At 47.6% G+C, this 26,428-nt stretch overlaps 1 protein-coding gene across 2 annotated transcripts in view; it reads left to right on the top strand.

The window, feature by feature from the left end:
* LOC138566061 (uncharacterized) overlaps positions 1-22,302 on the top strand; it is a 115,597-nt gene extending 93,295 nt beyond the window's left edge. For both annotated transcript variants that reach the window (XM_069643093.1, XM_069643092.1), the window contains one exon: positions 21,977-22,302. In XM_069643093.1, coding sequence (XP_069499194.1) covers positions 21,977-22,189 — 213 coding nt within the window. In that variant the 3' untranslated portion in view covers positions 22,190-22,302. The remainder of the gene's footprint in view (positions 1-21,976) is intronic.
* Positions 22,303-26,428: the final 4,126 nt, after the last annotated feature.

Below are 26,428 nucleotides of genomic sequence, written 5' to 3'. Positions count from 1 at the left end.
AAGTAGGGCTTTTGGATTTTTGGTATAAAGTATGCTGTTGCTGTGATTGGGTAATTGGGTGTCATATAGTCCCTTTCTTCATCTGTCAATAATCCTTGTTCATGCCAGTAGTTGTTCATTTGTTTCCATTCTGCTGTGAGTGCTGGTATTGGGTTTTCTTGTATTTCTTCATAACATTCTGTATCTTGGAGGTGAATGTTCGCCATTGAGATGTAGTCCTTGGCAGTAAGTAAAACAATTTGACCTCCTTTATCTGCAGGTTTTAAGATAATATCCTGGTTGTTTTTCAGATCTTTTATAGCTTTAATTTCTAGAGGTGTCAGATTGTTTCTGGTCTTTTTGGCTTGTTTGTGATACTCATTCAAATAGTGATGTCTGAGGTCATTGATCACACGTTTTTGAAAGATATCAATTCAGATTGTCATTGGTAGGTTAGGATTGAATGTTGATTTGGATTTTAGTTTAGTTTCAACTGCCAGTCCAAGGTCTAGATTCAGTTCTGATGCTAAAGGTTTGATGGATTTGTTCAGCCATTGTAGTTGTGATGGTTGAAGGCGAAGGTGCTGATTTTTTGGGTTTACATATTTTGGTAGAATAGAGCTTTTTCAATTTGAGTTTTCTACAAAACTTGAAGAGATCGACATTTGTTTGAAAATAGTCCATTTTGCTTGATGGACTGAAGGAGAGGCCTCTGTTGAGTGCCTTAACTAGTTGGGGGGGAAAGGTTTAATTCTGTTAGGTTCATTACTATATTTTCTTTGTTTATTTTTTTTTCGACCTTGTGGAGACTCCTGGTCTGTCTGTGTCGCTTGGAGCTCCCCTTCCCCCTTACTCCTCTCCTCTTTGGTTTCCAGATATTGAGATATTGTTTTTTGCAAAGTTTTGCAAAGAGCAGTATTGTTGGCTTGTCCACAAAAAACGAATTTAAGAAACAATGTTTGCTTTGTTGTGAGTTCACATCTAGAAGTTGTTGCTCCAATTGGTTGTTAGAGAAGGTTTATTGAATGTGCCTTCAATATATGTTGCTTCACATATATTATTGTTAGGGGTAGTTTAAGTTCTTTATTGAAGCCCTCAACACGTTTTTCGCCAGATTAGGTGGTCTGGTTCCTCAGGAGGTTTTTTTTAGACTGAATGGTGGTGGCTGTAAAGTAATTACAATATATAGCTCTTTGCAAAACTTGTGAAACTAACAAGACATTTATTTTTGTCACGCAATTTGTGAAATTAACAAGCCAACAACACTGTTCTTTGCAAAACTTGTGAAACTAACAAGATACTTATTTTTGTCACGCAATCTGTGAAATTAACTTATTTACTTTTGTCTTCCAACTTGTGCAAATACAAACTTCAAACAACAAGTGGCTTTACTTTGACTTTTTCATCTCCCTTAAAGGGTGCGAGAACTAAAAGGGGCTCCTACTGTTTTGAACAAGATGCATGGGGATGCTAGAGGCAATACATGCAAACCCATGATTATGTTGAAAAGCCCTCAGCAGTTAAGCATAGACAGAAAGAGAAGGTGCAGTTTCCTAGACTATTAATATAGTTTCCTATTCTTTAGCAAACAAACATTTCCTTCACTGTACTGTACTGCCAAAACATCTGATTTGGTTTTTGAAAGTTGCTGATTTGTTCTTCGCCCCAAAGGAGTGTTCTCCTGTTCCCTTTCACCCGTTCCCCTCCCCGGCTCCTGTACTAGCCTCAAATATTAGTTGACAAGGCTTTGTAAAAAGTGAGGGATTGTAGCAGTAAAACACTAACTGGGAGATGTGCATACCTACAATAATTTGCAAGCAAATCCAATGTAAAGCCTCACAATGATATTATGTGGAGTTTAAGAAAATGTCATAAGTCTGCATGTGCACAATTACTATTTAGTACATACAAGATTGTTTGCAACATACCCCACCTTTCAATTGTTGGGTAGGATTATACAAGTGATCAGTGAAGCCATTTTTGTCTAGCAGCGAGTTAACATATCATTTGTTAAGGTCTATGCTCCATGGAACTCTAAACATTTTGAAAGGTTGCAGATTGTGTGAAAAACATTCTAGATATCTGAATAGTGTTGCCCTAATTTTAAATACGAATAATGTCAGGCAGAGTCCATACCAATTATCCCTTGCAGGCCAAGTAAATTATATTGCAATGTTGCTCTCCTCATATATGGTAATGTTAGCAATGCTAAATAGGCGATGCTGACCATGACATTTACCTGCTCAAAATCCTTACAGGCCAAATTAATATTTGAGTTTTATAATATGTTAACTTGCAAGTGGGGCTTTTCAAAGTGCTTGCGTGACATATGTACAAAGAATAGGAAGCACGGGATCAGGTTACACATCCTAGTAGACTGCTTACTTAAATTCAGTATCAAATATTTGGGCTTAAACTTGTGTTACATAGTGTGCTAATGCGTTTGCTAAGGCACCATGAGTATCAGAAATTCTTGTGCTTCAACGTCATTCATATTATAACAAACATAAAACAAGACTATTATCTAAGTCTGGTAACCTTTTGCAGAACTAAAGTAGACTGAGTCAAGGTTGTCTGGTAATAGCTAAATGTGGCCTTGGGTGGAGTTCGAGTAATGTGGTAGAATCATGTATAGGAGCCATCGGTGTGGAGGGAAGATAATTTTGGTTAATGTGTGCAGGCATATATTAGTTATATGTTCTGTTCATACAGCCACTTTTTCATATTTTAACCTCTTGTCTGTGTATTCTGTTTTCAGGGATTTTAGGTTTTCAAGGTCAAGATTTTATAGTAGGGCAATGAAAATAGGCTAGACCAGACTATGAAGAATAGTTAGTATAATTTATCTTCATTTTGAGAGAAAGCAAATATAAGGTACTTACTGTGGCTTGTCCCTTATTACATCTTTATAAATATGTGGGAATTGTCTGTGTGTGCTGCTAAAATTCTTCTGAGCGGCACCCAGACGGAAGCTGGGCAAGCGCACATGCGCACAGTTTAGAGGGAACATTGACAAGGACAGTGTACTTGTGAATGGTCAGGAGACCCATGCCATTAGAGACACTGGGGCCAGCATTATAGTGGTGGACGAATCTTTTTTCAAACCTGAAGATGTTGCTAAGGCACTCAAAGGCCTCACTAAGCTTGCTGGAGGCCCTGTCCAAATGCTTCCTAGACTACCAGCTCTCATCCAGTGCAACAACATGACTGTCAAGATACCTGCTAGTGTACAAAGTGAGGTGCCTGGGAGAGTCCTGTTGGGGAATGACTTAAAAACTCTTGGAGTTACATCAAGCACCCCCAGGCCTCCCAGTAAAAGGAAACAGGAGCAGACAAAGAAGGCCAGCGAGAGTACTTTAACTGACTCTCTAGTGGATGTTACAGAGGAATCTATAACACCCAGTCCACAGGAATTACTAACTGCTATTTCTAAGAAGAATGAGACCAAGGGGAATCCTTAAGTCTCAAAGAAAAAGCCAGAAAGCACTACTGAGCTTCCAACAAGGACATCCCCGAGAGAACTGTCCAAAGCCACACCTGTGACTGCTCAACCAGCTGAGGCTGAGTGTGAGGAACAACCAGGAAAGGTTGAATCAGCTGCTGAAGATTCAGAGCTGGAAGAAGACTTTACCCCTGTTGAAGATCTGGATCCTAAAGACCATCCTGAGCTGCAGTCTTTACTGGCAGAAGGTGGCCCCTGTAGGGCAGACTTCAGCAGAGGTCAAAGAGAGTGCCCTACTCTTGAAGGTCTTCGCCAAAAGGAGGTGCAAGAGGCAGGGAAGCATAGGTTGTACTGGGAAGATGGCCTCTTCTACAGTGAATCAACTGAGTCTATCCCAGGGGACTACAGAAGACTTGGGGTGCCTCTAGAGATGAGACACCAGTTCATACAGTTAGCCCACAAGATTCCTTTGGCTGATCACTTGAGCTTTCAAGAAGACCAAGGAAAGGCTTTCTCTGTTTTTTACTGGCCTAAGTTGGGGTCTGATGTAGATACATTCTGTAGGAGCTGTCACACTTGTCAGACATCTGGCGAGAGTGGAGCCAAGAATGTGGCACCTTTAGTCCCTTTTGAGAGGGTAGGAATCGACATTGTTGGTCCCTTAGACCCTCCAACCTCTTCAGGCAATCGATTTATATTCGTTGTAGTAGACCATGCTACTAGGTATCCTGAAGCTATGCCTATGAGGACTGTTACAGCTCAGGCGGTTGCTAAGGCCCTACTTGGTATTTTTACCAGGGGAGGTTTTCCTAAGGAAGTCATCTCTGACAGGGGATCCAATTTTATGTCCGACTACATGCAGGTTATGTGGAAAAACTGTGGAGTGACTTACAAGTTCTCAACTGCCTACCATCCCCAGACAAATGGGTTGGTAGAGAGGTTTAACCATACTATGTTAGGTGCTTTAGAGGAACCACTTAGGAGAAGGTGGGACCTTCTACTGCCTTGCCTTCTATTTGCTTATAGAGAAGTCCCTCAGGAGGAAGTTGGATTTAGTCCCTTTGAGCTTCTCTATGGTCATCCAGTTAGAGGTCCATTGGCCTTAATTAAGGAGGGGTTGGAGGGTGCTCCTTCTCCCAAGCCAGTGAGAGTCACTGACTATGTGTTAGGTCTCCGCAGGAGAATGGCACACATGAAGACAGAAGCATCTGATAACTTAAAAGCAGGTCAGGCTCTGGTGAAGCATTGGCATGACCAGAAGGCCAACGTGGTTGAGTTTACTCAAGACCAGCATGTTTTAGTTATGGTAACTACAAGACAGAAGGCCTTACAGGACAAATGGATTGGACCCTTCAAGGCTGTGGGAAAACTTGGAGAGGTCAATTATCTGGTGGACTTCGGCAATCCTAAGGAGGCCCCAGGGTCTTTCACACCAACCGTCTAAAAGCCTATGTATCAAGACCAGAAGTAGGAGCTTTGCTTCTAGCTTCAGCTCAAGAGGAGGAAGAGAGTGAACGTCAACCTGATCTCCTCAGGGGACAACCGTTAGATGAGAAAATAGAAGGAGTTAATCTCTCTTCTAATCTGAAACTGGATCAACAGGAGGAGTGCAAGTTTCTGTTAAATTAGTTTGTCTCCCTGTTTTCACTATCACCAGGCTTGAACCCTTGGGGCCAGCATGATATTCTCACTGGTGACTGTTTACCTGTTAAAAGCAGAGGTTACAGGATGTCAGATCATGTAAGAACCCACATAAAGGAAGAGGTCAACAAGATGCTTGATCTTGGGGTAATAGAACCCTCTACCAGTCCATGGTCTAGTCCAGTTGTAGTAGTGCCCAAGGCAGGATCAAGGGAATTGAGAGTCTGTGTGGACTATAGAGCTCTAAGCAGTCACTACGACTGATTCCCATCCTTTACCTAGACAGATGAGCTGGTGGACAAACTTGGTTCAGCCAAGTACCTCAGTACATTTGACCTAACGTCAGGCTATTGGCAAATAGCCCTGACAGACCATGCCAATGTGAAAACTGCATTTTCAACCCCAGCAGGCCTCTACCAGTTTAAGGTAATGCCTTTTGGATTAAAGAATGCACCTGCAACATTCCAAAGGATGGTTAATCAAGTTCTGAATGGGATGGAGGACTTCTGCATGGCATACTTGGATGACATTGCAGTGTTCAGCCCTACTTGGAAAGAACATGTTGACCACTTAGGGTATGTTTTGCAGGCTCTTGAGCAGGCCCATCTGACCATAAAGGCAAGTAAATGTCAAATTGGTCAGAGCAAAGTGGTCTACCTTGGGCATGAGGTAGGAGGAGGTGAAATAAGGCCATTGCCTAGCAAAGTACCAGCTGAACACAAATGGGCCACCCCTACTAATCAAACCCAAGTGAGAGCCTTCTTAGGTCCCACTGGTTATTATAGGAACTTCATTGAGAACTATGGGTCCATAGCTTCTCCCTTGAATGTGGTCTCCTCACCCAAATTTCCTAAAAAGGTCAGGTGGAATGAGGAGTGCAACAAGGCATTTGAAGGACTTAACAAAGCCCTTTGTCAAGCTCCAGTCTTAAGAGCTCCTGACTACAACCAAACCTTCATTGCGCAAACAGATGCTTCCAATACAGGTAGAGGTGCAGTTCTGAGTGAGCTGGATGAGAAAGGTAGGGAGCACCCCATCTGCTTCATCAGCAGAAAGCTGAAGGAACCAGAAACAAGGTGGGCAACCATTGAAAGAGAATATTTTGCTATTGTGTGGTCACTGAAGAAGTTTAGACCATACTTGTATGGATCTAATTTTGTGATTCAGACCGACCACCAACCCTTGAGATGGTTAATGCAGATGAAGGGGGAAATTCCTAAATTGTTAAGATGGTCAATCAGCCTACAAGTGTTTGATTTTACCATTGAACACAGGTCAGGGTGTAATCAACAAAATGCTGATGGTCTCTCCAAAATGTTTGACCGACTGGAGTAAGGAGATTCATCAAGGGGTGGATTAAATCCTCCTGACCCTTAATCTGGGGGGGGGACGAGTGTTAGGGAGAATTCTCATGAATGTGCTAATTCCCTACACCTTAGAGACCCCCAGCAACTTTGCTGGATTTTGAGGACTTGATTTCTTTTACCTGGAAAGAGTGTGAGCCTTTTTTCCCACTCTTTCGTGTATTTTGATGGGTGTTTTACTCTTGTGTTCTTTGATTATGGGGTATTAAGATAACTCCATAGGCATCTTTTCATGTGTGTTACACAGCACCCTCAGTGCAGTGACAGAGGGATGTCTTTTTAGACTTCCCCAAAGGTTTGAATACCTTCTCAGGGATAAACTACTGTTTCCCAGAGAATGTAAGGTTACATTGACTTTACTAGTCTTTTTAAATTCCTAGACCCAAAACACACTATCTTCCTCTAGAGTGCTGGAGGGGTTACCTAGTATCCCCTATGTCTAGAAACTCATGTAGCATTCAAATGCTACCCTTTACTATCGAAATAGCTGGTGGCAGTGGTTTTACAATGAACTACCATGATTCTGCGCGCCAAACTAGGTTTGGTCCCTTTGTTTCCTTCAGGACTGAAGACCGCCTCTGGCGTCTGAGTGACTAAGGGTGGGCATGAATCGAAGGAGGTGCCCGAAACTCCCTGTGCTTAGTCTCCTAGGAGACCCAAATGCACTCTGGCGTGATTGGCTGGCTGACTGTCTGGCAAGGACAGCCACCCTGCTGGGTGAGTGACAGCTAGGCTGGAATGAAAGGGAGAAAACTGTTTAAAAGGCGAGTCTCTTGGACTGGAAAGTAGAGTCGACCACTGGAACGAAAGAACCGAAGACGAGCTGGAAGAGGACTGCTGCTGCAACTCCTGGACCGTTGGTTTGCACGGTGAAACCCTGCTGCAGGTCCGAATTGCCAAGTTCAACTCGACAGAGAAGCCCCTTCAAGGACGACTTCTCCCTTTGAGTTGGTGGGACCAATCAACTCGTAAACCACCTGGATACCATTCTCGGAGCTGGTTAGGATTAACCAGGGGGAAGGACACCAGATTGTGTGGTTGACGGTAGCTACTCGAGCCAAAGATCTTCCATTTTGCCAGTTTGTTTGAACCATGCAGTGCGGGAGTCCCCCAACGTCCTCCCTCTTGTCCCCATGACTGAGGCCCAGGAACAGTGAGATCTGCAGGAACTGCCAGGAACCAACTTCTTCAGCTGCATCTTTTTCTTCATACTAAGGTACTGTGCCAACCCGATTGAGAAAATGTACCTCTCGCAGTGAAAGTTCGTGAAACTTTCCCAACTTGAAGGCCTAATCAGCTTGTGACCCAACATATTATTCTTTTTTGTACGAACTACTTCTGAGAACATTGGCAAAGACTTTACCGTTTACTACAAGAACTGCTCTTTCCTATCCAAGACACTAGCCCATTGACTTTGGCCTAGGCCTATTGAACTAAATTGAGTCCTCTAGTGAACTGAAACTATTTACACTGCCTAAGAAAGTATATGTGATCTATTCTATTAACTTGTGCATTTTTACTCCCATTCAAAGTAACTGAAATGCTGTTTTGCTCTTATTTCAGGGGAGCCTAATTTACTCAGAAACGTATTGGTTTGGTATTGAAGTATATTTGTGTATAATATTAAGTTGCCTCCTTCTAGTGAATGTTTTCTAAATGACTGTGTAATAAATTAATGTGTTTTACCAAGAAAACATGAGTGTAAGTGTCTACTTGAACCATTGTGATTGTAAGACCTCTGTGTAACATCCTTGCACTGCTTACATTCCCTCTTGAGATAAGCGTGGCTGCTCAGCTCGCTACCACAAACTGTGTAGTACAGACTTATACCAAAGGTTGGTTTTGCTTACACCTGTAGTCCTAATTGTATGTGGTGGTCCCAGAGGGTACTGCATGCAATTCTGCCTAACAACCCAATGGTGTCCCGCTACTATGGGTGGGGTGGCACCGCCCACTCGCATCAGTGGCAGGCAGCACAGTTCTCTGTGTGCTTTATTTGCACAGGGGACTGTGCTGCCTGCTTCTGAGCTTGATCTGCATCCCCCGCTTATGCATTTTTCTTTTCTTTTTGTTTGTTGTGGAGCCGTTTTAGCTCCACAGCAAATGTAGCACATAATAATGGGAGGCAATGGGGCATCGTAAGATTGGGCCGCCGCCACTCATTGTTGCGCTGGCAACATAGGCAAACTAACTGGAGAGGTGTCCTCTTCTGTCAGTCGGTGTGTTTATGTTGCAGAGATGAGGGGAGGGTCATCCAGTCCTCCCAATAGTGGCACGGGCACATGTTTGGTGCATGCAGGTAAGGTACATTCTTGTTTTATGTAATATGTGTTTGTGTGTGTGTGTGTGCATGTAGGGATTGTATGCATGTATGTATGTATTTATGTAGGTGTTAGTTTTTATGAATGCGTGCAAACAATGAGTTGTATGAATGATGTGTGACTGTGCGGGTGAAAGTGTTTGCGTGCGTGCGTGCGTGTGTGCATGTCAGCCCCCACCCCTACATTTAGGGGTGGGAGCTGCTAGGGGCATGGCATTCTTTTTTGCTTTACCTGTGATGCACAGGCAGAGCAAAAATGGTAAGTGAAATATTAATACATGGCTAAAGTGTGAAACACTAGTGGTGCCAGTCTGCCTATACTTTCTGACTGTGGCATAGCATATTTTACTTGGCATCAAGGGTCATGCAAACATGATGGGTGTCATTACCAGGCTAGACTGGCAGACATTGAATGTAGGGCTGTCTAGCCACGTCACATTAAGAACGTATTTGCAGACTGGCACTACTAGAGCCAGTCTGCATATACTTTCTTACTGTGGCATGGATTTGTTTACTTGGCATCAAGGGAAAGGCAAACATAAGTGTCATTACATGGCCAGACTGACCTACATTAGTAGTGCCAGTCTGCATTCAATGTGGCATGACAATTGTTTTGGGCATCAAAGTTAAGTCAAATATCATAAGTATTATTACATTGCTAGCTCTGCCTATTTTATTTATTTATGTATGCATTTGTAAAGAGCCGTAATCCCGAGGGTGAACGGGCACTACCGATAAGTCCACAAATCAAAACAAGAGACAAGAAACAGACAGTAGTATGAACAGAAAAGAAACCCCTGTAAAATCATGGGCAGAAAGCAGCAATAAAACCAGCTAAAAAGTGAATACAATAAAAGCATAAGAGCCAGGTAAAACAATAAAAAGCTGATTAAAAACAAGGGGTAACATCAGGAACAATTGGACAAGTGAGAGCACACAATGGCCCTCATTACAACCCAGGCGGTAAGTATCCAACATTACCGGCATGGCGTAATTAGCGTTTACGCCTTGGTCCGATGCCGTAAAGTGCGGCACATTAAGACCCATCGCACACGAGCATTACGCCATGTCGGTAATGTAAACTACGCCATGGCGTAAATGACCCCAAAACGGCCCTTACCGGCATCGTACGCCGCGCAAGGTGCACTACCGCCACCCATCATTGCGGTGACCGTAATTAGCGGTGACCGTAATTAGCGGTCACTGTAAATAAGCGGAACCGGAAGTAGCGCCATTGCGGCGGAACGGGGAAAGAGCACGGCGGCCATCTTTAAAAACACAATCCATTGCCATCCTACCCAACCACACCACATCTGACCCTCAAACCTTGTAAAACCCATTACCCACCCATTTCCCCACATAAACATGCCCAAAGTTCTGAAAAAAGCCTGCGATCGGCAGCGGCAGGACCGCTTCAGTCGGGAAGAACTAACGATGTTGGCAGAAACGCTGCAGGAAAAGGCGGACATCGTCTTCTCGCCAGAAATGACAAGAGCAGCCATAGCCCGCAAAAAGGAAATATGGGAACTTGTGGCACAATGGGTCAGTGCCGTAGGTACCACCCCACGCACCTCCAAACAGTGCCGCAAAAGGTGGGATGACCTCCAGCTCCGAGTAAGGAGCATACTGTCAGCCAATCGCAACCTGGGCCTGGCAACTGGCGGGGGAGCAGACTCCCCAATCAAGATGCAGCCATGGGAGGAGATTTGTGCCTCGACGATCGGCATAGAGTGCATTGAGGGCGTTGGTGGAATGGAGAGAGGAGCCCCGACATCAGGAGACACAGGTAGGTGCCTCCAATTCAGCCATGCAAAACACCCTGAATTACACTTACATGGGAATCACAATGTCGCCCCACACGGGAAACACAACACATCAGCAGGAGACCCACACCCTGCACACATGCAGCATGCACACTCCACAGCAGACACACACATTTCTGCATGCTCAACCCACCCAAAAGGGAGACAACCTGTATGTCACAGCCTACAAAGTCCACCATCTATCCTTCAAAACCATGGCAATCTTCATGCCTGCTCAATGTTCGCTGACCCATCAATAACACATTCCCTCCTCTGCTCCACCACAGGCTCACAATCGGACACCGGCAGGGACGAGAGTGGCACCACCCCAGCCAAGAAGCCCAGGACAGAGGGAAGAGCACAACAACCCTCCACCTCTGCAGGACCCATGCCCAAACCACACCAGGCCAAAATCCCTGTTGAAAGACAGCCCAGGGCAGCAATGACCCCCGACGAAAGTGCCATGATAGCACCCACGGAAGACACACAACAACTGCTGCCCACTGAGGGGAATGTGTCTGCGGGGAGCAGTACCATTGGGGAGACTGCTGCCGTCGCAGCATGCTCCGACAGCGACGTGGGGAATATGGAGGATGACACTGAAGGTTCCCCCAACGCCCACCTTCACTCCCCACACCTGGCCCCATGTAGCCTGCACGGAGACGACATACAGGGGCTATCCCTTGGAGATACATGGCCAGCCACTCCCAGCACAGTGGGAGTAGGGGAGGAGGGGAGTAGTCCAATTGGGCCGGCAATTGCAACCTCCATTGCCCCTGATTTCCAGCAATCGCTGGACCAAATATCAACGAGTCAACAACAATTGTCCTCACTACTGATGCAGCATGTTGCTGATTGTGGAGGCGCCAGTGCAGGCATGGAGAGATGTGCTGAGAACATCAAGGCAGCCATCCAATCAGCAAGCAAGGACATTTGTGCAGAACTAGCCGCGGTGCAGAATATGATAAGCCAACTCATACAGACAATCATGGACACACGGCATAGCGAGCAGGCCAGTACCTCCTTCGCAGCAAATTCTGCCCCAGCCAGCCCCGTCCGCAGTCATCCAGGAACCTGAGGAGCACAGGCAGGGGGGGCCCAGGTGCCGGGAGAGGGGGCTGCCAATAGTGGCCGTCCAGTGCACCAATGGAACATTACCCACTTCACCACGGGCACCGTCACACCTTTGCAGGGAGTTCAGGGGGGAGGGGGAGGGGGGATTGGGTGTGTTGGGGAGTTCAGGGGGGAGGGGGGATTGGCTGTGTTGGGGAGTTCAGGGGGAGGGGGAGGGGGGATTGGGTGTGTTGGGGAGTTCAGGGGGGAGGGGAAGAGGGGATTGGGTGTGTTGGGGAGTTCAGGGGGGAGGGGGAGGGGGGATTGGGTGTTTCAGACCTATGCACATTGATAATACACTTTTTTGATTTGCACAAATCAAATGTGTGGACATTGCTCATTGCGTATGTGTGCTTTATTGGTGTACAGTCCACAGTGTGCATGTCCCAGACACACACAGTGCCCCAAGTGCTGTCTCCATGTTACACACACCAGCCGTGTGTGCTAGAAGCATTGGTCAATGATATTCTGGCGCATTTCACGGCCCTCCTGTGCATCGTTGCCTCCTTGAGGTGCTGCCCCATCCCCACCCTCATCATACTCATCGTCAGGTGGTTGCAGTTCTGCGTCAGGGGGCAGTGGAACATTCCGTCTGACACACATATTGTGTAGCATTACACATGCCATGACAATCTTTGCAACCTTCTTATGGCAGTACAGGAGTGCCCCGCCAGACCTGCTGAGGCAGCGAAACCGTGCCTTCAGTAGGCCAAATGCCTGCTCAATCACCACACGGGTACATGCATGGGCACGGTTCAAGTCCGCCTCATGCTGGTTCTGTGGGTTCCGGACTGGTGTAAGGAGCCATCTCTTCAGGGGATAGCCAGCATCACTTGTATGTAGGAAAAAATGTATGTGTCAGTCATTACATCTAATTCTGAACATGACGTGCCAACATGCACATTGAACTGTTACTTTGGACCACTTTCAGTTGCGCTGATGGATTCACGCTATGCAAAGGGTATATGTCCATGGCTCTCATGGACAGTTTTGCATGCCAACAAACCATGTATGCAGGGTGGTCGAGTGCCTTGTGAGTGCCCATCTGTATGTTTAGGTGACCTGGCACGTGTCCTGTGATGTCAATGCTCACATGATTGCTACATTGCTGTCTGCATCATTATGACCCCAGTGAACTATCCGGATGTTGATAGGGACATTTTGTGGGCCTTGCTGTCTGTGCTGTGGTGTTGTGGTGTTTCTGTCCGTCATGTGCCTCCTTTGTGCGCTGTTATGTGGGACAGGCATTTCAGTAGATGGTGTATAGTGACGTGCATGTAGGTGCATTTCGTTGGAGTCAATGGTCCAAATTGGTACAATGCACTTGCAGATGGTTGTGTCATGGTTGGAACACATCTTCTTTGACATGGTGGGGCTGCTTCGGTCAGGCATTATGTCTACAGGTGTGAGATTACGTTAGTGCTGCTTTAGGGTATGATCGTCTCTGCTAGTCGCAGCCAGGTGGAGTATGCATCATTCCCCCCCCTTTCTGCCAGGTGGAGTATGCATCATTCCCCCCCCCTTTCTGCCAGGTGGTGTATGCATCATTCCCCCCCCTTTCTGCCAGGTGGAGTATACATCATTCCCCCCCTTTCTGCCAGGTGGAGTATGCATCATTCCCCCCCTTTCTGCCAGGTGGAGTATGCATCATTCCCCCCCTTTCTGCCAGGTGGAGTATGCATCATCCCCCCCCCCCTTTCTGCCAGGTGGAGTATGCATCATTCCCCCCCCCCTTTCTGCCAGGTGGAGTCTGCATCATTCCCCCCCCCCCTTCTGCCATACCAAGGTCATGACGTGAGACTGACCGAGTAGCCAGAATCTTGGACCTGCATGTCGCTCCATGTAGCGTGGTATTATGGAGTTCCTCAGGACCATTGAATCATGGGTTGATCCGGGGAATCGGGCACAACAATGTGTGAGGATCCTGTTGGAGTCACAAACCATCTGCACGTTGATTGAGTGAAATTGTTTACGGTTGCGGTACGGTACCTCCATGGCATGTGGGACCACCAATTCCACATGGGTGCAGTCGATGGCACCAATGCAACCAGATATGCCGGCTAGTGCATGGAAACCCACTTTGGTGTTTGCAATCTCCTGGGCAGACCGTGGTAATGAGATGTGGTCGTCTGTGTGCTTGAGGAGGGCATCGAGCACTTGGATCAGTGTACGTGAGAATAATGGTTGTGAAATACCATGCAAGTGCCCCACTGTGTGCTGGTAGGTGCCTGTGGCCAGGAAGTGGAGTACATACACTACCTTCAGTAGGGGTGGGATGGCAGTTGGTGTTTCTATCTTGCTGACGATGTCGTTGTGCGTCATGTCCACGATGGCGGTGATGGTGTCCCGGTCCAAACGGTACAGGGTGTGGATCTGCTCAGCAGTGAGGTTGAATGGACTGGCTCTGATGCGTGGGATTGTGGGCTGCCTGCGTGGTGGTACTGGCTGTGCTGGTTGGCCTTGCTGGGCCTGCCTTGCCCTCCTTCTCCTCCTGCGTCTTCTCTGTGTAGCTTGTTGTTGTTGTTGTTGTTGTTGTTGTTGTTGTTGTTGTTGTAGCACTTGCATTGCTATCAGGTCCTCCAGCCCCAACATTGCTAGTCCTATTGGTATCATTGTGGAGTGTGACTGGGTCTGGGAAGGGGTTGGGTGTGCTCTTTTTGTACTTCCTGAGTCTGTATTGCCTCCACCTGTGCTGATTCTGTGCACCTGTGGCAGCTGGATTCACTGCACAAGGCCCTTTACGGTTGGTTCGCGATGGCGTAATTACCGGCATGGCGGTAAGGTACTTAACGGGCTGGGTGATGGCGTTAGGTGCATGTCCGCTTGGGTCGGCATTCGCGTACCTTTCCGCCATGCCGGTAATTACGGTTAACTACAATGCCGCTAATGGCATCGTAGTTAACGGTCACGGGTCTTAATCGGACCTAGCTGAAAACGATGGCGGTAATCCTTTACCACCATCGTTTTTCGCTTTGCGCCAGGGTTGTAATGAGGGCCAATGTATGTGAAGTAGAGGTTTATCAACTTTTTCTTAAAAACTTAATTTGAGGTCTCGGATCATAGAGATTCAGGTAAACCATTCCAAAGCTCGGGAGCAAGATAATCAAATGAGCGTTTACCGGTTCGATCGAGCTTCATATGTGGTACTGTGAGTAGATTGCTATTGCTTGATCTAAGGACACTTCTATTCTGCTTGACGCACAATCTTTGCTTCAGGTAAACAGAATTCTTGCCAAAGAGGCACTTATGTGTAATAGCTAGCAGCCTGAATTCATGGTGCTCCCTAACAGAGAGCCAATGTAGAGACACCCTGGCTGCCGTCACATGATCCCTACGCTTAAGGTGTCTATGGTGTCAGAGTGAATTTTACTTTCATATTGTGGCATGGCATTGGTTACGTTTTACTTGACATTAAAAGCAAAGCAAACATGATGAGTGCTATTAGGTGGCTAGACTGGCTTACATTGATGGTTCCAGTCTAGCCATAGATTCTTTGTGAGTCATGCCATTTTTGTGCTTTACATCAAGGGTAAAAGCGAACATAAGTGTGATTACTTGGTGGACTAGCCTATCTTTTTATAGCCAGTCTTCATAAACTTTCTTTCTGTGGCATAGCCTTTTTTATTGACTAGGAATCCTTATTTGGTGATACTGGCATAAATTGGTGCAGCATGCATGGAGATGTATGGGCACAGCCGGCATGAAAATGCTTTATGTGTTGGCATATGTTGTGGGCAAAGGCATAATAAAATGAAATTGGTCCTGTGCACTGTTGGTACTTGCATGTATTGTGTCCTATCATGTACTACCATACAAAATTGATTGCAACTGTGTGACTTTTTACCCATTGTTTTACATGTTTTCTCGATGGGGGAGTAACCCCCTCGAAACACCCTTGTTTAGTTCAGCCTCCCCGCTGCGCTCGGTCGTTCCCGCGTATTAGACACATACATTTACGACCCGCCATTTCAAAAATTCACCAGCCGACACTGGCTTCACCCTATCCTGTGCCCTCAGAAATAGCACTTTAAACTAGTGCATTAAACTGGTGGGGTGACATCTCCCATGTCCTATCCAATAAGGCATTATTCTGTCTCTCTGCCCTAACCTGTGCCTATACAGGAGCATTTAACCATTGTTGCGCCTTCTCTCCTGCTTTGGGCAATGGGAGAGTGATCACTTGTCAAGCCCTGCACACACCCGCCTCCATCATGAAAAGTCCACGAAGAACCGTGGCAGTGCAACGGGCATCATTGGAACAGAGCCCTCACCATGTGGTACAGATATGGCGGTTGGGATTCCATGCCCATTAAACTCTGTAATGGCCTGTTAAAATACAAGCATCCCTCAAGCCTTCCCTCGTGCACCCTCTCTTAAAAAAGCCGTCTGCTGGCCCCTCTTGCCCGGCTAACTACCACCTTATCTCCACTACTCCCTTCCTGGGTAAACTCCTGGAGAAGTTGGTCCTCCCCCAATTGACCCTCCACACTGAGCTTGTTGGTTGCCTCCATGACCGTCAATCTGGATTCCGGGCATCCAGGGGCACAGAAACTGCTCTCCTGAACACACGTTAAGACATGCTTGCAAATCTTGACTTTAACTCTCTTGCTGTTCTCGTTCTCCTGGATCTCTCCTCTGCCTTTGACACAGTCAACCATTCTATCCTCATAAAATGACTCAGTGATACTCTCGGCATCACAGACCGGGCACTGGAATGACTGACCTCCTTCCTCACTAACCGCCCTTCACAGCTGCAACTGGACCCTTTCTCCTCCATCACAAAACTCTCAACCTGCGGCATCCCCTAGGGCTCTATCCTATCCCTATGGCTCTTCAATATCTATCTTACCCCTCTTGCTCAAATGATCTCATCCTAGTCTCCTCATTTCCAGTGTTATGCTGATGACACACAGCTTTCCTTCAAACTTCCCTCTACTACCCCCTCTTCCCCCTCTCTCATTCCTGATTGACTGACAGCCATCTAGGCCTGGTGTGCGGCTAACGATCTCTGTCTCATACCAGCAAGATGGAGATCCTTCTCATCGGGACACTTATGCCCTGTCTCCCTCCCACCCTTGGGCCGCCCTCCCTGGGCCCTCTACCTTCTCCATCCTGTAAGGCCAAACACATCTTGGACCTTGTGAAGAAGGCCCACTTCCTGATTCACCTCCTTAGAGGCATTCTTCCTTTCCTGACCTTCCCCCAGAAGCGCAATGTCTCCAGCGCTCTGGTCCTCTCCAAGCTGGACTACTGCAATAGCCTCTTCCTCAATCTCCCCCTTTCCTCCCTATGTCCCCTTCAGCTAATCAAGAATAGGACTGCAAGACTTACCCTTGGCCTCAAGCCCAGGGACTGTATCTTTGCAGCCCTAAAATTTCTCCGCTGACCCCATGTGGCCACAAGGATCACATTCAAGACCCTCTGCATCACCCACAAGGCTTTCTGGGGCCTGGGGCCATGCTATCTCCAACTTTCCCTCCCAAAATACTCCACTGTTAGAGCCCTCTGCTCCTCTAATTCAAATTCTCTACTGGTGAAACACTTCTTCAAGCAGAGAATAGGGGGCAGGTCGCTCTCTTCGGCTGGTGCCTCCCTTTGGAACAGCCTTCCTGCCACTCTCAGACTTGAGCCGGACTTCCTTAACCCCTTAACTGCCATGGGTATTTCCCCGCAGTGCCAAGACCTTTTTTGGTGATTTCGGTATGTCGCCATTCGATGCCTTGTAACTTTTTTGTTACATGAGATATCTCGGCCAAAGTTGGCCTCTTTTTTCCCACATATAGGCGGTCTTAACGCCACACAGGAATCCTAGTTTGTTGTAGGGGGGGGGGTGAGAGAAAATAACCAAAAAGGGAACAGCAATTTCTTTTTTTTTCCTTCAAAAAATGCCAATAAAATGATGTACAAAGAAGCCTGTGTTTTTTTCCTCGTAAGAGCTAGGAACAAATGGTTTGCTGTGCTGAATTCCCCATTTTCCTGGCTTTCAAGAACAGGTTGAGTGGAAACGAACAAAACTTATTTTGATATGGTTATCAACCGTTTTGTGAGAGGTAGGCGATTTTGGGCTTTTTTTCCAATTGGACATGCGTGGACGGAATGGAAGAAAAGGGTGGGAAAGCTGAATGGGAGGACAGAAAGGCATACATTTGTGAAAAGCAGACAAAATTCCAAGTTTAGGAAAGGGTGATTTGCGCAGGTCAGGCAACAACTATGTAGGGGAAAAAATTCCATCGTTTGGGGAAAAATAGGGAAAATGAAAGAAAAGAAAATGTATGTGGTGGACATGGTTGGCCCGGTACGACAATGGCTTCAGTGAATTTTGAGAAAAACAATGCTCCGCTACACTCCCCCAACTCTTCCAGTTCGGAAATCACACTTTTTTGGTAATGTTTCACAAAACAAGCAATACCACAAGCCAAAAACGGAGCCATGGTAAACAGGAGTTTTATGCTTAAGACCTAAACAGACATCCTTAGCATGTGTAAATAAGGAAAACAAATGTGGTGAGGAAGGGCAAGCATACAGTTTTTGAAGGAGCACAGGCAGACTTTTTGAAGGGTAGGTTACTTGTGCAGGTTACAAAAGTGTATAGTGCCTAAAGCAGTGACTAAATGTAGGTCACATTTGGGAAATGAAAGAGTTGTGTGACAAAGGGCAGCAACAAATGGGTCCTAACGTTATGAAAACCACACAAACACAAAAAATGTTGTACCTTCTTGCATTCCAACAGGTGTCCTGACAAAAACTGTACCTCACATGCGTGGGTTCACCTACCTGGCCGCAAAGGGAGAAGCCTAAAACACGGGTAACCCCAAGCCTTTTGGCACAGCAGATTCTCAGGAATTTTGCTCATGCGGACAACCTACAGATTTGGGCCTAGGGTGTCGAAGCCACCAAGGGAAATAGGGAACCCCATGCATTTACGAAAAGAGGACAGCCATGGGAATCCACAGAGGTCTGACTTGCGCCAAGCGGCCCAAAATGTATTACCCAGAACCCCCGGCAAAGTCCTAAATGCGGTGAAAAAGACACGATTTTCGCACATTCCACTCTGCTCACCCACCGAAACACACCGCCAGCACCACATGGCCTACCTTCCTGCGTTCCCACAGGTGTCCTGATGAAAACGGTACCTCACATGTGTGGGTGCACCTACCTGGCCGAAAAACGAGAAGCCAAAAACACTGGTAACCCCAAGCCTTTCGGCACAGCAGATTCTCAGGAATTTTGCTCATGTGGACAACCTACAGATTTGGGCCTAGGGTGTCGAAACCACCAAGGAAAACAGGGACCCCATGCATTTCAGAAAATAAGACAGCTGTGGGAATCCACAGATGTTTGACTTGCGCACAAGCCCCGGCAAAGACCCACGTGGGAGACGGGTGCCCAAGGCCAGGGACATTACCCCCGACTTTGCTGGAGCTCTGGCTGGCCTCTGTTACAGCTTCTCCCTCCTGGAAAGGAAAGGGAATGTCCCGGGCCTCCCTGGAACCAACACTGGGCATGGGGGCGTTGAACCCACATGGGAGTCAGCAACCCAAGGCCAGGGATATCACCCCCTCCGACCCCGGAGCTATGACTGGGTTGTGTTACAGCTTCGCCCCACTTTGAAAGGACGGGGTCCCTGCCGAGGCTCCCTGGGACTGCAGCTGCACTTGGGGAGGTTCAACCCACATGGGAGACGGGTGCCCAAGGCCAGGTACGCAGGCCAGGTAACGCAGGCCAGCCACAATACCAGGATGGTTGGGGATCACATACCTGGCCTTGGGCACCCGTCTGCCATGTGGGTTGACCATCCCCAAGTGCAGCGGCAGTCCCAGGGAGCCCCGGCAGGATCCCCATTCCTCCTCGGAGGTGACATCTGTAACGTAGCACAGCCAGAGGTGCAGTTTGGGCTTGTAGACGGTCAACCCACATGGGAGATATCCGCTCTCAGGGAAACACCAATGTTCTGCTGGCATGGGGGGCAATTTGTGGCCTGCCCCTGCAATTGTGTCCCAGCCCACCAAATTATCTCCCCAGACAGCCCACTCCCGCCCACACCAACAACAATCCAGCCCCAATCTCACCCACCCCACTGACAGTGGGCCCTAACTGTAGAATAATAAAAAAACAGTACTCACATAACGTTGCAGCTGCTCGCATAGAAAAAACTGTAAACGAAAAAAAAAAACATGTGTTACCTACGGTCACTTCAGAAAAAACAAATCATCACTACTACTCTCCGATCACGGCCCCCCTTTCAAGCCATCCCTGGTGGTCTACTGAACCTCACCCCCCCAGTAAAAACACATTTGCCCCTAGCTAGGGGCAGAAATCTGCCCCCACAGAGGGCTACATGAGGTGCCCCCCCATCCACTTGGGTTGGGGGGAGGCCACCCCCCTTTCCATTACAAAATTCCCTGGTGGTTTAGGGTGCCTCTCAGCCCCCCGACCCTAAAATACACCCTAGCCTTTTCGATTTTTGTTTTTGTTTACCCAACTTCCCTTGGGGCAGATGGGCACATTAGTGTGCCAATCTGCCCACAGGGTGCCCAAAACCTGGGAGGCCATTTGGGGTGGGGAGGCAAGGGCCACCACAAAACGTTGGGCAGGCCCCCCAATGGATGGGGCAGTAGGTTTTGGGCACCCTGCGGGCAGATTGGCACACCAATGTGCCCACCTGCCCCAAGGGAAGTTCGGTAAACAAAAAAAAACTTTGAAAATAGTAGGATGGGTTTTAGGGGGGCTGAGGGGCAAACCACCAGTGAATGTTGTAATGTAAAGTGTGTGGGGGCACTCCACCAAAACCAACCATGTATTAGTTTTCTTTTTTTGGTTTGGGCCCATCCGTAGGGGCAGATGGGCACCCATCTGCCCCAGCGAGGCCCTAATGGGCAGGCCCCATCCTTTGGGGGGCCTGCTCACACTTTCCTGGTGCCCCTCCCATATGGATGGGGTGGCACCTCATGTAGTCCTGCCTGGGGGTAGATAGGGGCAGAAATCTGCCCCCATGGAGGGCTACAAGGGGTGCCCCCCTTCCACTTAGCGCGGGGGGAGAGGACCACCCCCCTTTCATGGAAAAAAAATACCTGGTGGCTAGTGGCCCCCCACCCAAATCTCAGTTTCTATTTCATGTTTTATTTTGTTTGGTTACCCCTTCCCTGGGGGCAGATGGGTAATCATCTGCCCCCAGGGGTCTCCACAGGTGTGGCCCCATGCTTTGGGGCCTCAGGGAGGAGAGGGGCCACTTACCTAGTAAGTAGCTCCACGTCACAAACAGATCCCTGGTGGTCTAGTGGCATTGCTGGCCGCGGATCGAGCGGTCTGCGCCCGATCCACGACCAGCAATGCTTTCACAAAAGGTGTAGTTGGAAAGGGGAGAGTCTCCCCTTTCCAACGACACCTCCCTTGATCTCTGGCTTTCAATAAAGCCGGAGATCGAGGGAGAGGGAGAAGGGCTCTTACCTTCGCTCTTCACCGCGGCAGCCGAAAATGGCTGCCACGGTGAAATTACTTTGTTTCATGTCGGAGTGCATTACGCATGCCGATGTGAAACTGAAGGTAATCCAACCCCCGGGCCGTGAGGAGGGACCTCCCGCTCACATAGCTCGGGGGTTGGATTACTGTTTTGTGCGATACCTGCTTTGCAGGGATCGCACAAAACAAATTGCCAAAAAGGACGCGCTATCTCGTCCTTGGCACTACGGAAGTAATGTCAAGGACGAGATACCTCGTCCTTGGCAATTAAAAGGTTACGTTCCAGAAACCTCTCAAAACTCTGCTTTTCGCAACCTCTTTCCCTTCCTCCCTTCTCATCACCCAACTGCCGTGGAGACTGGTCACCTGGTCCTTATGATTCGCCCAGGATTCCAGTCCCTTTACCCAGTTGACGCCTTAGGGCTAAGGCACTATAGAAATGTTATAACATAACAACATAACACCTGCATCCTTCCTGGTGCTCATTCGCCGTAGCACTTCGTCGTAGGCCTCCTCCCTTGCTCCCTTTGGCACTCCTCCCACCCCAGCCCCACCAGCACTTATCCGTTCCTTCCACCCTCCCCCCGACACATCCTGTCTTCTGCACTTCTTTTCACTGCACGTCCAAATGCCACAAGGCCTAGTAGGACCACGATTGTTTTTAATGTTCTTGCCAATGTTATTTGCTCCCCTTGTTCCCTCCCCATTTTGCCTTCTGGTGCTTTAAAACACTATTCTGTTGCATAAGCGCCTAACAAATGCTCAATAAATATGAATACAAATGCAAAATTTCTTATTCAGAATAATGAAAAAAGAAAATCAAGCTCATTGACATTGTTTTCTGCTCTATTTTTAGAATCCATCAAAACAAGCATTACCGCCGTGTGAGATACCAGAGGTATCGGTCCTGCACTACAACCCTGGCAGCTTTGGTATCAGCTACATCTTACAGGAACCTACACTAAGTGAAACCTTCCATGAAACTGTCTACATAAAGAATCACAAACCGGTGCCTGATGAAGACCTGCCGGCTTTCGCTGCCTCACCAACCACATACGGCCACCGTTAATGCTTGTGATGGTACATATTCTCCAGATTTTTCCTTGCTCATCTGCTCAGCTCTTCCTATAATTAAAGAGCGTTTCGCGTTTTAAATCAATAAAACACAACACCTGCTTTTTAGACCGTATTGTTGTGTTCTTTGGCAAGAGGATGGGACATACAGGATGCAAACTATCCAATAGGACCTCTTATGGATGAGGTCAGAGTTCACTCTTATGATGCAACTAGTTTGGGTACATAATGGATGGCGGTGAACTAGAACGCTAGGGGGAACAGGGAAGTGGGAAACCCCTTTTTGGATCCCCTCTGTTTGGATCTTACCAGCTGCAGAAAGATGGATTAGCTGGCATCTTCCTATGATGGTGCTACCAACGTTTCCTTCCAACCCAGGGTGGTGTTATGTCACAGAGCAGACAAAACAGGTTATCTCAGGTCAAAAGGTAAGGCTGGTGCTCAGCTTGAGCTGGTGGAGCGCAGTGATATACAGTATAACAGTCAGGATAATGCCAAACTAACAAGGGGCACTGGTAGAACAGCTTTTCATAAAATAACATATAATAGTAATGAGGCAAGGTGTGAACAGGGGAGGTGAATCAGGTAAATCAGCCTAACTGTTTTGGAGGTCCGACACCAAAGAGGGTCAAAAACATATCATGAAATGAAGACACAACACGGCCTCATGAAACCTTGAGAACCAACACAATTCTTTAAAATCACTTGAGGGTTAATTTACTCAGCACCAAAACCTTGAGGTTCTGTTCATGATGCTGTTCTTTGGAATCTAGGGGAGGTGTTCTACACCCCGAGCAAGTTGAAAGAAGGCTTTTGTTGACTTCATATGCTTGTAGTGCCGCTGATCTCCTGCTCCAGGACATAGAGGTGAGGGGCCCTTTGAGATAGAAGTAAGAGATATTGCTGGTTCAGGGTCTCCGCATTGGTGCTGCAGTACCGGACTTTTATCTTAGTGGCCACTAGTGCTAATCTCAGGACACTGGATTCATGGCCTTGGTAGGCAGAGTCTGGGCGGCAACAAAACATACACTCACAGATGCTTCTCAGCACTACAATATGCTGCTGTGGTTGAATCGCTCAAAGGTCTTAAAACGGTTACTCTTTCTAGCTTTCAGGTCAGGAGGAACCACAGGGGGTACCAGCTTGTAGGTCGGGACACCTCTGCAGGATGTATATGATCTTCTTTTGTTTATGTACCTTTGTGAGCCGGAGAAACACTTGGCTGCTCATCCGAATATGTCAACAAGGTGCTCAGGTTCAAGATGTTCTGATCATCCTTGTTGATAGCTGGCATATTCATATCATATTCAATAGAGCCTTTATCCTCTTTAGTCAAATTCGCCCTATCCGTTTAGTCTGCTCAGTAGGCAGCGCCCCACCGATTTACTGGCATCCTTTTTTTTGGTGTCAGGTTTCACTTTTTATCGAACAGATTCTTTGGTCTGGTGCACAACTGAACTTCTATCACTGGCTTCCCACAGGGAGGCTTTCAGTTTCCTCAGGAATATCCTCAAGCCCCTATTTTTCCCTGCCGCGGGGGTTCTTCATGTTTTTTTGCACTTCCTTTTATATTGATTTGCTTTCATGGTTGTCTCTGTGCAGTTGCTGCACGCTTTGTTATTTGGCAAGAGTTAGACTGCTGTTCCTTATTAGGTGTCCTTTGAACTATGTCAGAATTCCCAGATTGGATAGAGGGTAATGGCAAGTTACTGGGTGACCGACGCATGCCCTTTGAGTCTACAGTCCCTTTGCTATTTGGCACAAATAAAGCCCTCACGGCAGTGCTTTAAGTGGGATTAGAAATCAAGGGGGGGTGGCTCTCCTTGGGGGGCATGGCATGGGGTCCTTACGGACAGCACTACAGCCATGTACTACATCAACAAGCAGGGGGGCACCCACTCTCCAGGCTTGTCCAAACTAGCCCAGAATATATGGAAGTGGGCTCTCAAACAGGACATGTTCCTACTATCACTACATGTACCCGGGGAACTCAATCTGCTGGCAGACAGACTCAGCAGAGATTTCCCCCTGCCCGAAGAGTACGAATGGCGTCTGCACGAAGACATCGTCTTCGACGTCTTCACACAATGGGGATTCCCAGAAATAGACCTGTTCGCAACCCTGGAGAACTCTCAATGCCTAAGTTACGCCTCCAGGTACCCCCAGAACCAATCCAAGGGGAACGGTCTATCGATGCAATGGTCAGGGAAATTTGTTTACGCTTTTCCCCCGACTCCCCTTCTCAACAAGGTGGTGCACAAGATGCACCAGGAACAAGTGACCATGATACTGGTGGCCCCAATGTGGGCCCGACAGCCATGGTTCGCTCACTTGATGGAGATGTCTCTATCTCCCCCAGTAAAACTCCCCTGCCCGTACAACATGCTATCTCAGAACAAGGGCAGGACTCTGCACCCATGCCCCCAGAACATGAACTTAGCAGCTTGGCTCCTGAGGTCATAGAGTTCGGACATCTACAACTCCCGCAAAGATGCATGGACATCCTCAGGGAAGCCAGAAAACCGAACACTCGCCACTGCTATTCTAGCAAGTGGAAGAGATTTGTCATCTGGTGCAGGAGTAAAAGCATCAACCCTATTGACTGCTCTCCCACACATGTGGTACTATACCTGACCCATCTCTTGGATTCAGGCCTAGTGTTTAACTCCATTAAAGTCCACCTAGCGGCACTTTCTGCATACACCACCTCCCAACTCAAAGTGTCGTGGTGGAGGATCCCAGTTATAAAGGCATTCATGGAGGGAGTAAAAAGAATACACCCCCCGATAGCTGACCCTGCTCCCGGATGGGACCTTAATGTGGTACTTACCAGACTCATGGGCTCTCCATTCGAACCCATGCACAAAGCATCCCTTAAACATCTTACTCTTAAGACTGCTTTTTTAATAGCTATCACCTCCATCAGGAGAGTAAGTGAACTTCAGGCTCTTTCTATTCTAGACCCCTTTGTTACAGTTCACAAAGATAAAGTGGTTCTACGCACTCACCCTAGGTTTGCTCCGAAATTTATTTCTAAATTCCACGTAAACCAGTCTATAGAACTACCAACGTTCTTTCAAAATCCTTCCAATCTGGGAGAAAGGACTCTGCACACACTTGATGTACGCAGGGCGGTCATGTTCTACATGGAAAGAACCAGACCATTGAGGAAGACTAATCAGTTCTTCGTCTCGGTGGCAGCAGGAAGAGAAGGAGATGCGGTTTCAAAATCCACTATTGCTAGATGGATTGTTCAATGCATCACTCTCTGCTATACTCTTGCTAAGAGAGAACTACCCTTTAAGCCAAGAGCACACTCTACTCGAGGCACGGGGGCATCCATAGCATTCATTGCAAATGTTCCCCTTGAGTCCATCTGCAAAGCGGCTACCTGGAGTTCTGTGCACACCTTTACAAAACACTACTGTCTAGATACACACTCTAGATCTGACGCCCAGGTGGGACAGGCAGTATTACGACACCTTTTCTCTACTGTTCCTTCTCATAACCCACCGCCAACTCCGGGTACTGCTCGCTAGTCTATGCACAGCATGTGATTCTAAGCAGATTAACAAACATCAGAAGAGAATGCATTACTTACCGTAAAAGCATTTCTGATGGTTGTATCTGCTTAGATTCACATGCGCCCACCCTTCCTCCCCGCTCGGATGGAAGGAACATAGACTTCCTTTATATATCTCTCTCTCTTTCTGTACTCACTCACGTCTAGAAGGCTCCCTCAGGGCAGAAAAAATACAAACAGAGGGACCTCGACGCGTGAGGGATTGTGGGTACAACGCACGTCACTATAGGGATAGTGTTTCAGACACGCCTAGTCGACGTCCCCTTTTCGACTACGAAAAACAAAATGCAATACTCCGCAGTGACCACTGGATGTCGGACCTATGCAAGTGGGGGGTGTGGGGGCTGGTAAAAGGAGTAGAGCTAGGGTGCACTGCCATATTCACATTTAATGAGCCCAGCCCCTCCTTTTGAACAAAAGGAGGGGCTGGGCGCACCAAAGGTCTGACACCTGTGTGCCCCAGCTCGCAAGCAGCCCTTTCATTCAATGAGCCCTGTGGTGCAATGCTTTAACCACGGGCTCCTTGAATGAAAGGTCTGCCTGCCGCTGATGGCTCTGCACTCAGAAACAGGAGGAGGGCGGGACTGCCCAGCTCCCCCTTTGTTTTCGAGTAAAGTAATCACGCAGCATGAAACCAAGGTGCTCCATGCT

Source organism: Ambystoma mexicanum, chromosome 2p (assembly GCF_040938575.1).
Source record: "Ambystoma mexicanum isolate Mex_15411 chromosome 2p, UKY_AmexF1_1, whole genome shotgun sequence".
Classification (NCBI taxonomy): domain Eukaryota; kingdom Metazoa; phylum Chordata; class Amphibia; order Caudata; family Ambystomatidae; genus Ambystoma; species Ambystoma mexicanum.
This window is presented reverse-complemented; position numbering and strand designations above follow the sequence as displayed.